Source organism: Punica granatum, chromosome 1, assembly GCF_007655135.1.
Source record: "Punica granatum isolate Tunisia-2019 chromosome 1, ASM765513v2, whole genome shotgun sequence".
NCBI classification, from domain to species: domain Eukaryota; kingdom Viridiplantae; phylum Streptophyta; class Magnoliopsida; order Myrtales; family Lythraceae; genus Punica; species Punica granatum.
This window is the reverse complement of record NC_045127.1, coordinates 49,196,818-49,208,607: the sequence shown is the minus strand read 5'-3', so window position 1 is coordinate 49,208,607 and position 11,790 is coordinate 49,196,818. Positions and strand designations below refer to the sequence as shown.

The following is an 11,790-nucleotide window of genomic DNA, read 5'->3' as shown; positions in this document are numbered from 1 at the left end:
TATGTTCTTAGATTCAAGTCCTATCAATAAAAAAATATTGAGGATTGAAAGAGTTTTATAGGTCAATGAGATCGATTCACCTCAAATCAAATTAGTCTACGTGTTTAGTTTTTAGATACCAAGTGATGTAGACCAAAAAAAATTAAATAAATATTATTATCACCTGATTTAGTTACACATATATAAACCGCGTTGTTATTGTTAGGGAATTGGTTTCTTACCTCAGCCTGCCCAAGTTTTTGTCCGGTGGCCCATACCGCGTGTCCTGTTAACTACCGTCCTCAAAATCAGGTGAACTGATTGCCTTATTTTTTATTTGTCTATATAATTCTATCCCCCGGGGGAACGTTTGGAAGGATGAGAAAAGAAAATCATTTGGTGGGCAAAGTCACAAGGTGCTTTGCTTTCTTGAATGGCCATCGCGGGTATAGGCAACAAGGGAAGCCAAACCCTGGACCAGATGATGCGTGCTTAGATGAGTAAATTCCAAAACTAGGGTCCCAACTGTGCAGGAGCAACCAGAATTCATGTTTTATTACCTTAGAAGAGCCGACATGAATTCCGATATAAGTATGTTCAACTTATCAATGAAATGGCCAAACACATATTCCACGTGATTTGAGTTTTTTTTTTTAAATAACGATCCGGGGTTTCGCTCGATTAATCTCACTGTCCATGTGAATACTCTGCAAGCCTACGAGATAGGTAATTAAGTCTGGCCACATGCCGTGCATATGAGTATTTTGGTACATGATTTCTAGAGTGATTTGAATTTGAAATTTATCACACCTTTTAATCACCTGATTAATCCCATTAAATCTACAAACTTAGGTCATTTAATTACTTCCACGTGGAGGCATTTAAACACGCGTGTTAAGGGAAGTATATTAAGTAACAAATGAAAAATCACATGTTCAATACAAAAGTGAAACAAACACCTTACTTCATATGTCAATTGCTACACCAGATCCCACCTACATGTCGATTAGTCGAGGAGAATAATGTACGAATTTTCAGTATTACTTTAGTCCAAACTGACAAATTCATTTGCATCATATCATATCACCGAATGCTCTGCAGCTTTCTACTTTGGGAAAGTATATATTATTAGACATGCGTCTCTATACATCTCCCCCGTCATAACAGCAAGTCCCCAGACTACTTCTTTTCGGTTCGTCCGTATACATATATACTCTGTTTCTTGCGGCCTTCGAACTCAATCGAACTTCATTATTCATAATTGAGCTCCAAACTCTCCTTCGTCTGTCACGACACGAACCAATATGGCCGCTGCAACCGCGTTAACACTTTGTTTCACTAGGAAGGCCTTCATTCGTCTCAAGCCTGCCTCCATGCCGCTCCCGGGTCGTCTGCCTCTTAAGGCAACTTTTAGGAGCAATTCTGGTCGGAGGAAGAGCCCCCGAAGAATATGCATGGCGATGGAGGAGAGAGTAGTTGAAGATGAAGCTCGTCCCGTCGAGTTTGTGGATGAAAAGGTTCATCCTCGGGCAGTCGAAATCTCATCGAGGGTGGCAGAGAGATCAGCGAGGAAAGAGGCAGAGAGGTTTAATTACCTGGTCGCCGCGATCATGTCCAGCCTCGGGATAAGCTCTCTGGCCGTTATGTCCGTTTATTACAGATTCTCCTGGCAGATGGAGGTAAGTGAACCCCACATATGATTCAAACCGAGCTTACCGATGCAATTTTTATCGAGACATGTTTTACTAATCGGGATTCATTTCCTTTTCTCTTCTTTGCCGGAATTCAAATCGGTTTAGGGAGGAGATGTTCCAATTGTTGAGATGTTCGGGACTTTCGCGCTCTCTATCGGAGCTGCAGTGAGTAGAAAGCTTTGAAAACTTTTCTGAATCATTTTAACGTTGATCCGATTTTCGATTTGTGTCATGGCGGTAAAGCTGAGGATTGAGCTTCCAATGGACAATATGCAGGTAGGGATGGAGTTCTGGGCGAGGTGGGCTCACAGGGCACTTTGGCACGCTTCTCTTTGGCACATGCACGAGGTCGGTTCACGTTATGGCTCAATAGTCAATTTACCCGCAGAAAAAAAAAACTACTTTATTTATTTATTTATATTTAAGATTAATATATATCTTTTTCTTTTTTTGGGCAGTCTCACCATCGACCAAGGGATGGGCCGTTCGAGTTGAACGATGTGTTTGCGATAATAAATGCGGTCCCTGCGATTGCTCTGCTCTCCTATGGGTTCTTCAACAAGGGCCTGGTCCCCGGCCTCTGTTTCGGAGCCGTGAGTTCGATCCGCTACTCTCTTTCTCGCTCGCTCTTAATTCGGTACCCGAAACAACAAGTTCGGACGTTCTTACGGACATATCCACCTATTGAAATACTCCGGTCCAATGATTAATCCCAACAAACATGAAAGATCCACACTTCCTTATCTTAAACGGATCGTATTCCAATTTTCCTTGAGCATGCCCACGACGGCACGTCAGTGTCAGCGTCAGTGGCTTCGTTAATGTCTCACTACCCTACTGATTTTGCTTTTAAGAGCAATATTTTCAATTTTCCACCGTCTTTTTGACACGTTGCTTGCTGACCAAAATATTTTTAGTCGAAAGTCTAAACTTTTGGAATTTATGTCATCTTTTTCCATTGCCTCTTTTTTTTGGTAATAATTTAATATTTCAGGGTCTAGGAATTACAGTGTTTGGGATGGCCTACATGTTCGTGCACGATGGCCTGGTCCACCGACGGTTTCCGGTCGGACCAATTGCCGACGTTCCCTACTTGAGAAGAGTAGCCGCGGCTCACCAGGTATCGTATTTCTACTAACCGTGGCCAATGAGCTAATTAACTGCTCCTGAATTTACGTTTATAGCGCATATCGTTTAATTTTATCCTTTTTTTTGTCTGTAGCTACATCACTCTGATAAATTCGACGGTGTGCCTTATGGATTATTCTTGGGACCAAAGGTAAAATATTTTGCGGGTCAAAGTATTTCAAGACAACCATGAGATGAAATGATAAATGAATAAAGATCGAGTTGAGTGATAGATCTTGTTCGTCTCTTACGAATGTTTTGCAGGAGCTAGAAGAGGTCGGTGGCACAGAAGAACTGGATAAGGAGATCCGAAGAAGGATTAAGGCGTCCGAGCGGTCCATCAATCGATCCCGATAATTGGGAATTTGTCCAATTAACGTACACATACAATTAGAATAGGCGATTGCTCATTGACGTCTCCTCTGCTATTCTACCCCGAAAAAGGAATGTTTTGTATAGATGCACGGTTACCTTGTTTTTACGAATACCATACAGTTGCTTTGGCACTATTATATAAATGGTTAATTACTTAAAAAAGTACAACATTTACGCTCTTTTTTAACTATAGTATGATTTTTGAAAAATAACACAAAAAGACATGAAATTTATAATTTTTTCATAAATATAGCACGACATTTGGAGAGTGGTACATAAATGTACGACATTTGTATTTTTTTTTAAATATAGCACGGCCTTTAAAAAATAACACAAAAAAGCACGTCTTCAAGTACGATTTTCTTTTTTAACGTGCTAGAATCACAATTAAACCTAAATATCATGTATTTCTGTATTATTTTTTAAAGATCGTGCTATATTTAAAAAAAAAGTGCAAAGATCGTGTTTTTCTGTGTCACTATCCAAAAATCGTGTTATATTTAGAAAAAAAATATAAATATACTGTATTTCTGTGTTGTTTTTTAAAAATATATTATATTTGAAAAAAAAAATTGTAAAGATGTTGCTTTTTAGGTAGTCAACCATGATATAAAAAGGAATACTTTTGTATGTATATATGCGTAGCGAGATCATTGGCTGCATATTTTTTTTTTTTGGGGTGAAACCTTTGGCTGGAATTTATTTCAATGGATAGTGCCTTCGGGGATGTTGGTCATTCAAAATATCAAATGTCTATATCCCGAAGAGGCTTGGATATACCAAATTTTATTAATCCCTCGAGTTGGAATCGTATTCCATTAAGATAAAAGATGCACTAAGCCTAATATAGATAGCCTACTTGACCAGTCCGAGCAGGAATTATAGGCAAAACATAAGAGCACGAGACCCCGAACTGACCGCCAAAGAAAGATCGCATGTCCTATTCCAACGAAAGAGGAAATAAAAAGAATTGTGGCAAGCCATGTGGTTGAGCTACTTCGAGGAGACAACAGGACGAGCCCTTTCATCATGTTTGAGCCGAATTGCAACCCTTATCACGCTTATCGCATTTGCAAACTCTGCGGTGACCATTTTAAACTTTCCATCCTCAGCGTAAACAACACTCCTATGGAGACTTTCCACCCGTTTGATTTTAGAGTTATTTTTTAACTTTACTCCACTTAACTCCACTTAACTCCATTTATCTTCAATTTAACAATATAATTATTACTTTTTTCTTTTTTTTTTAATTTTTTAACTATTCAATTCAAATTTTAATGCTAAATTTTCTCAACTATTCATTATTTTTTCCACAATTCAACAACACAATCATTATTTATTTCAATTATTTATTACTTTTTTACACTTTTTCTCATAATTTAACAACACAATCATTACAACATAATTATATATATATATATATATATATATATATAAAGTTAGAGTAGAGTTGGTTTGCCCCATGTTTACTCATTTTCATGTTTATGGCATATGGGAATTGTTAGACGCCTATAAGTAGTGGGAATCGAGTATTCTCAAAACTCCCTTCGGTAAATCAATTAACGCGCTTCCTTTTATCTTACCTTTACTTGCCCTCACTTCATTTCATGCACCTTCACGATCATTCGGCCCTACCTTCTTCTCCTATCCGTGCTTCCGAGCGAAGAGTGGGATTACAAACCGAGCTTAGGCTTCCAGGCCAAAGCACGGCTTCTTCTGGTTTCCTGTAGCGAGATTCACACGTTCACAAGGCTTCCGAGGCTCGTGGCTGCAGTATGTCTAAGACCGGCTCCTGGACTGTCTATTTACTTCGAATTAGGCTTTATCACTCCTACCCTTGGGAGGATCGAAGCGGCTAAATACTCGAGCCTTTGAGACCGAGGGACTATGCGTCAGACTTGGTGAGGTCGACTGGTATTACGTTACGACATACTTGAAATAGCGTCCTGACACGCCTTGCAACTTAATCCGCCACATGGAAGTCAGAGAGGTGCTCCTGCGAATCCGAGTGAAACACTTATTTTTTTAATTCCATATATTAATTTTAATTTCAAAAATTTTAGATTAATACCACTCAAATACGTTTGCCCATTTTAAAATCAACACTTATTTTTTAACAGTTATGTTTCAGTACTTTTATATCAGTAACAACACCCGTCTCAAACCAAGCCTCAATTGAAGAGGAAGGATTAAATTTGGATTTAAGCTAAAACAATGCAGACACGTGCAATAGAAAGTAGTTAGGCTTCCGAGGAATTTGCTTGTTTCGAGAAAAATTGTGAACGTTAATCATTACATTTGATTGTAAGAGCTAGCGTAGTTCATGTCATATGAAAATCGGTTATTTACAGTCAAGATGGGTAAAGATAGATGAAGGAATCTGAAATTGCCAATTCAATTAAATGTATTGTATAAAAAAATGAAAGTTAAAGATTTTACCCCCATAAAGAATATACATGCCTCCCAAAATATTTAACAAGTTGATTCTGCCCCAATAAATTTAACTTGTCTATAATTTGATTTTGAGTATGATGAGCTCATTAAAATATTTCTTTGGTCTAAAGTTCATTAAAATATTGAGTTTTAGAAACTTCAACAATTAACAATAGGTTTTTTTTTCTTTTCAACAGTAGAAATTTTTCCTATGAATATTCATCGAGAACGTTTGGAAATATTCCTCTAATATGTTAATAAATTTTTGTCTTACTTTTTTACTTACATGGTAAATATAGGTTTATATTATTTATTGTTTTAATGTAGGTTTTATGTATTGGCCAAAAACTATTTGTTGGCCCCGTACTTCCCTGCCCAGAAAAAAATTGGGCATGAACCCATCTCAAAACATATTATTGTTATCATCATTGTTATTAATATCTTTTTGTCATTAATATTATTATTTTTTTGGGAAATTCGTAAAAAATAAGAAAAAAGAAATCGGTGGCTGGGTGGAGTTTCATGTCCATTCACTGAGGCTAAACCTTCGTCATTCGTCAGGGCTTTCATCATTCAACAACATCTCCAACATACTTTATTCCATGTAAAGCAATCTTTGATCAGTCCCAAAGTTCATATAAAAAAATTTCGTCCAACATAGTGGATAACGTTGGTGTCATCCGACAGCTAGAGGATTTGAGGACAATTTCGTGTTGGGTAATCTCTTATCAGATGCAACATGTCGATCGCCTTCCATTAGGCTAATTAAAATCCATTCAGATCAGTATGATCAAATTCAGGGTGAACCGATTAGTTCTAGAGCTAGTAGAAATGCCCTCCTGCGAGCAAGTTCTGATATGGACCAATTACCGAGCCTCACAGCCCGCGATTGGGCAAAGCTTAGATAGGGAGTTAGATGAACGAATTTCGCACTTATGGACATCCAAGCATGGGACCAATTTAATCAGAAACATCGATTAGTTCGGTGTTTTTTATATTGGACGTTCAAGCATATAATAGTTCTGGTTATTCAAAGCCCGTAAAACTCGTTTAGTCATTCTTAGATATTCATGAGGTTATACCATCTTCTTTTTTTTTTTTGGTGATTTTTTTCTTTTTGGTGGTTTTTTTTTTACCAAACCGGTTTGCAACCTTGTATATTTGTGATTTATCGACTTTCTCGTTTTGGAAAGAGCCTGGCTTATTAACTTGGATGAGTACAAAAAAAAAAGGCCATTCTTCTTTCTGGATCACGAACTATAGTGCGGTTTTCGCTTCAAGTCATACCTGTGAAATTTTTGTATCCTTTTAAATCTCTTTTCATTTTCACTACTAAACCGATGGTTCTAACTTATATCCCGAGAAAAAAAAATCTACGGTTGGACAAGGGGTTGACACTTGACGTATAAGGCAATGTAACTGAGACATTCACGTGTTTATTTTCCTTAGTGTATACTACAGATTTCCCTCAATGAGGATTTGGAAGATTAACATGTTTGTGTGCACTATTCTCAAACATACTAAGCCTATCCCTTTCAAGGATGCTCTCCCTACCTTAACAAGAGGTGTGTTACCTCACCATGAGTCTTTTGCGTATGGCCCGCATCACCCGATTTTCATATGACGCGTCCGCCGGACCAAAGTTCTAATTAGAGTCCAATCGACTTGAGAGATTTTAACCATCGAGGAGGAACAGAGAAGATTTGATTTTAATGGAATGTCCAAGCAATTATCAGTTACTACCTGGTCCTGAGTTTGCTCATTGCTAAATAATTTTTATTTGGTCGTATTAAGCCGCTCGCACGCTAATTTATTAATTGATTAATCAATTTACTAAACCTCTCTTCAATTAAATAAATTAATTAATATTAATTATGGTCTTTGCATGAGCTGCACAATCGGGTTGTTAGGAGGCCGGCTGGGAGCAGAGCTGTCTGACCGGTGACCCCACCTTTAGCCCTCCATAGATTACATATCTCCATTTGCATGGCGTGGGAATCTTCTTATGATTAGTCATTTCATCATCAAAAGTCAAAATCAAATCGCATACTTATCTCATTTTTATATTTTAGTAAATATCGTGCTGGAAACTATTAGGTGGTGTTTGGTTTCATAGTAAGATTTTAGAATTGTGATTTTGATTTTGATTTTGAATGGTATAAATGGGGCCCACCCTTTGACTTTATAAGAGTTATGTTGTTTTGTTGTGGGAAAAAGTAATATAAATGGGACCCACTCTTTGACTTTGTATGAGTTATTTTGTTTTGTAGTGAATAAAATTAAATTAGAATTGTGATTCTAAAATACAACTCTGAAACCAAACAGAGCCTTAACATTTTGCTTCCTGCAGGTCCCATCTCATAGTAACTACGGCATTATGTGTGTTTCTCATTTTCCATCTCATTTCAATTAGAATTCACTCCGTTCTGGATAGATTCTATGGTGTGTCCGAATGAAAAGGCCCCCGGTAACGATTGAGATTTGTACATGAATTTCACACTGTACAATTTACGATAGTTATTGTACAGGAGTACTGCGACTGCATCCATCAGCCTCTCCCGGTGCCGTTCCCGGTTACCGAGACTAGATGGCAAATTATATACATATATAAAGTCGACTTCTCTCTCTTCCAATGTAAATGATTTTTATATTCTAAAGTTTTGTTTCTTAATCCATGTAGCCTCCTACGAGCAAAAACATCGGGCTGGTTTTGCTTTCCACGGTCAGATATTGATGGCCAGACATAGGACATAGGCGATAGGCCTATATAATTTACCTTCCCCACCAACAAATATGAAAGAATTTTATTCATATCCATACGACAACTGGCAGAAAGAAATTAGTTTTAAAGTAATATAAAAGGAAATTAGTTGAGATTGAGAAAACGATGAAATATAGTGACACATATTCTGATCTAGAAGTACGAGATTTCATATTTGATTATCGATAATGAGACATTTTTTATTCCTCTCTTTCTCTTATAATTTCTCTTTTCTAAGTCCATAAATATTTTTATTAATAATTGAAAAAAAAATTGCTAGTTGAGATCAGAGCCTTGACACCATGGTATGGGGATGAGGATTCCCCCTATCCTCCCTCATAAACTATTCTGCATGCTGATGCAGCTGCACGTGTGGGCTAAGGCTACGTACAGAGCACAGGACAACTCAATACACAGAACGAACACGAACAAAATCATCATGCCGACTCTGCACTTACGTCAGGTACGGTATCGTCCTTGACCGGTCGGGTCTTGTATCGGTGTGAGTTGCAGCAATAAGAGATACTCGACAATCAGAAACAATCATCATCACGCAACGATGAGCCCAGCAGAAGAAATGAATCGAGGCAGTACGGCCATGGCGCATGAAGAGCCTGTGTGTCCTGGCTGTGGAAACAGCAACTTGACCATGTGAGACAGCATCATCGGCTGTACATGTTTGCAAGACAATCTGGTTGGGCTTGGAGCAGAAAAAATAGAAGATTATGATCCACCAAGATCGAGATTCCTCCCTGAAAACAAGGACAGGACAGAGTGCAGAGCCAATTCAAAGTAAAACCTAAATCCTACTATAATACTAATATTACATCAACTTGCCCCCCTAAATGCAGCCAAAATTCGCATTTTAGCCTTTTGATTGGACACACACACACTCTCATCAGTTAGTGCTCAAGTTGCGCATTCAGATACCGCAAACCAGCATCCGGTAATTATTTTCCCCGGATCCTTCCATCCCGTCTTTGCTTGATTCAATATAGCGGAACAACGGATTTCCGTAGTTTTATCTAAGCAGTCGCAAGCGAACCGCGAACAGTGAAAGTCAACATTTATAACGTTTGTCTTTCTGGAGGTAGGGCAGGAATCTTGCATAGCAGGACCACCTTAGCTGGCATGCTCCCCTAACGCCCGCAATGCCGAAGAAGCCTACTCCTTCTACCCTCATTGTTCACTGGTACGGCAATTAAAGAACTGATTCCTTCTTCCTATATAAAGCCCGAGCCGAGAGAAGGGACGAAGCAGTCTCAGTGGACAAGACACTCATCCCACCACAAAGATCAAGACACCAGTTTTAGGGAGGGGAGGTCGAGAAAACTTTTCAACCATGAACGGCAAGGTTGGTGATGTCCGTGCTGCAGCGATGGAGAAGAACTTCAAGGGCGGAAGGCCTCTCCCTAAGAGAGGGCAGATCAAGTCGAGGATAGCGGCGAATGCTTTCCATTCCATCGTTTCTGCTATCTCCCGAGCCAGCTCTTCGCCGCATCGTCACCCCTCGAGCAGGCAAGGCGTTTCCTGAGGGATTGAGTGATTCATTCGTAGGACACTGTAATATGAGTTTATTAGCATCTGTAATGTGATTGTACAAGTGTATGTTTTTGCCGCTAGCTGCGTCATGTTCGTAATTTAAGTTTTGCCTCTTCATCTTCGACTTGCTTCCTTTCATCCTTCCAGAGAGAAATCGTCTAGGCTGACGTTTCTTTACCAGCGCGACTCGATATCATCACTGTAAGTGTTGGAATTGTATAGGCCAATGTTTCTTGGCCGACGCTTCCTCTGTAGTGTATCCAAGTAGTGCACTATATATAGCGGGAATGAAGAATTTCAGGGGTTTGAACATTGCAAACTGATTATTGTCAAGCTTCTACCGAGTCTCGATAACTAGAGCTTGCAAATAAGCCTAAACGTTCATCATTGAAATAAATCCTACTGCAGTGCAGCAACGTAAAATACGAACTCACCAGAAGATGATGAATACCATACTCCTATAACTTCATCCAGAAGAGCTAGAGTACCATAATATGGACGGGAAAAATATTATCGAGAATAGAGTAATGTACGTAGACAAGCCAATCATAACACCCAAAACATGTGGGTAAGGGTAACAGTACAAAACTCGTGAGACCTTATGACTGATCATTTAAGCGCCACTAAGAATGATTTTCCGCTCTTATTTTTGTTAACACCCAGAGATTGAATTAACATAATAAATTTCCTGAGAAAATTCAGTAAAGAAATATAAGGTTAGGATAGACTTGGACCTGACAAGTTGGGCTTCCCCGGTCTTCATGAGCCGGACTTGGTTGAAAACTTACCAGAGAGCCCAGTTCTCAAAAGCCCACAAAGAAAACTTGGCCCAATGACATCAAAGACAGCCTTGCATCATTCATCATATTATATACATACATACATACATACATACATATATATATATATATATATACACACTAGTTAACATAACCTCTCACTGCCGACTCTACCTTTGGATTCTCTTCCGGCAACATATATATCTTCCTACATTGATGACCATATTATGTTGACTTTCTGGAATTGTCGGCATGAGACGGTAAATCAACGGATTAGTTATCTAAACACCTAATGAAATCGAAACTTACCGGATTCTTTTGAGGAACTATTTCTTATGCCTGTATGTTGCCAGATCAACTTTTTATAATGTGGATCACATGGAGAAAAGTTGATTCAGCGACTTGCAGGGAGCAGATTCTTAAAAGGAATATAGAGACCCTCCACCGATAGAAAATCCAATTTGTTGCTTTTGAGAAGTTCTAAAAGTGGTAAGAGGTAATTCGATTAAAGAGACTGAGTGAGATTGCGCACGAAAAGCGGCTCGCATTTTGCCTTCATTATCATTACTTCCTGCAAGCATTTACTTGTTCAGCGACTTTAAAGTTGAAGACGACTTTAGTTCCCTCAATCTATTCAATGGTTAATTAGCAAAAGTGTGATACTCGTAACTACCTTAATCCCTTTTACGCCCGTAAACTCGGTTCGATTCTAAGATGAATCATTATATATTAAAAAAATCAATCAAGGTTTATATAGACAGGAACAACCGAAAGTTATCTGATGATATTAATACAGATCGTTAGGAATAGAATCCATTGAGATGACGCAAAGTTAATCACAATTATGCCTTGGATCATTAAACTATATATATTCTCGGTATACCGTGTCTGATACAATTGAATTTGAATGAAAATATGATGGCTAAGAAAATGCTACATCATGATTGCATTAAGACATATATTTAACAATAGACGCAGAATTATAAATATCTTTTTTATTCCAGGATAATTCACTAGTATAAAAAAAATAAAATTTTCAATAAAGAGGCAAGAATAATGTTATCAATTATCATTAAAGAAGCTAACAAATTATATGCCG

The 11,790-nt window shown here is 38.2% G+C and overlaps 1 protein-coding gene across 2 annotated transcripts; it reads left to right on the top strand.

Moving 5' to 3' along the window:
- Positions 1 to 1,126: 1,126 nt before the first annotated feature.
- LOC116202504 (beta-carotene 3-hydroxylase, chloroplastic-like) lies at positions 1,127 to 3,346 on the top strand. Of its 2 annotated transcripts, none has more exons than XR_004156095.1 (7): positions 1,127 to 1,658; positions 1,779 to 1,838; positions 1,950 to 2,021; positions 2,132 to 2,266; positions 2,675 to 2,793; positions 2,896 to 2,952; positions 3,066 to 3,346. XR_004156095.1 is itself a non-coding variant. In XM_031534115.1 (7 exons), the coding sequence occupies exons 1-7, from the start codon at positions 1,284 to 1,286 to the stop codon at positions 3,156 to 3,158; spliced, it is 918 nt and encodes a 305-aa protein (XP_031389975.1). In that variant the 5' UTR covers positions 1,130 to 1,283; the 3' UTR covers positions 3,159 to 3,346. The 2 variants fall into 2 exon arrangements, 1 of the variants encoding a protein (XP_031389975.1); XM_031534115.1 differs by having other exon boundaries at positions 1,130 to 1,658; positions 2,668 to 2,793.
- Positions 3,347 to 11,790: the final 8,444 nt, after the last annotated feature.

What these genes read in the sequence shown, in the direction of transcription:
- LOC116202504 (XM_031534115.1), top strand. Translation starts at nt 1,284, where the DNA reads ATGGCCGCTGCAACCGCGTTAACACTTTGTTTCACTAGGAAGGCCTTC. An exon ending in GATTCTCCTGGCAGATGGAG is followed by an intron (nt 1,659 to 1,778) that starts GTAAGTGAACCC and finishes AAATCGGTTTAG; the next exon opens with GGAGGAGATGTTCCAATTGT. An exon ending in CCGGCCTCTGTTTCGGAGCC is followed by an intron (nt 2,267 to 2,667) that starts GTGAGTTCGATC and finishes TTAATATTTCAG; the next exon opens with GGTCTAGGAATTACAGTGTT.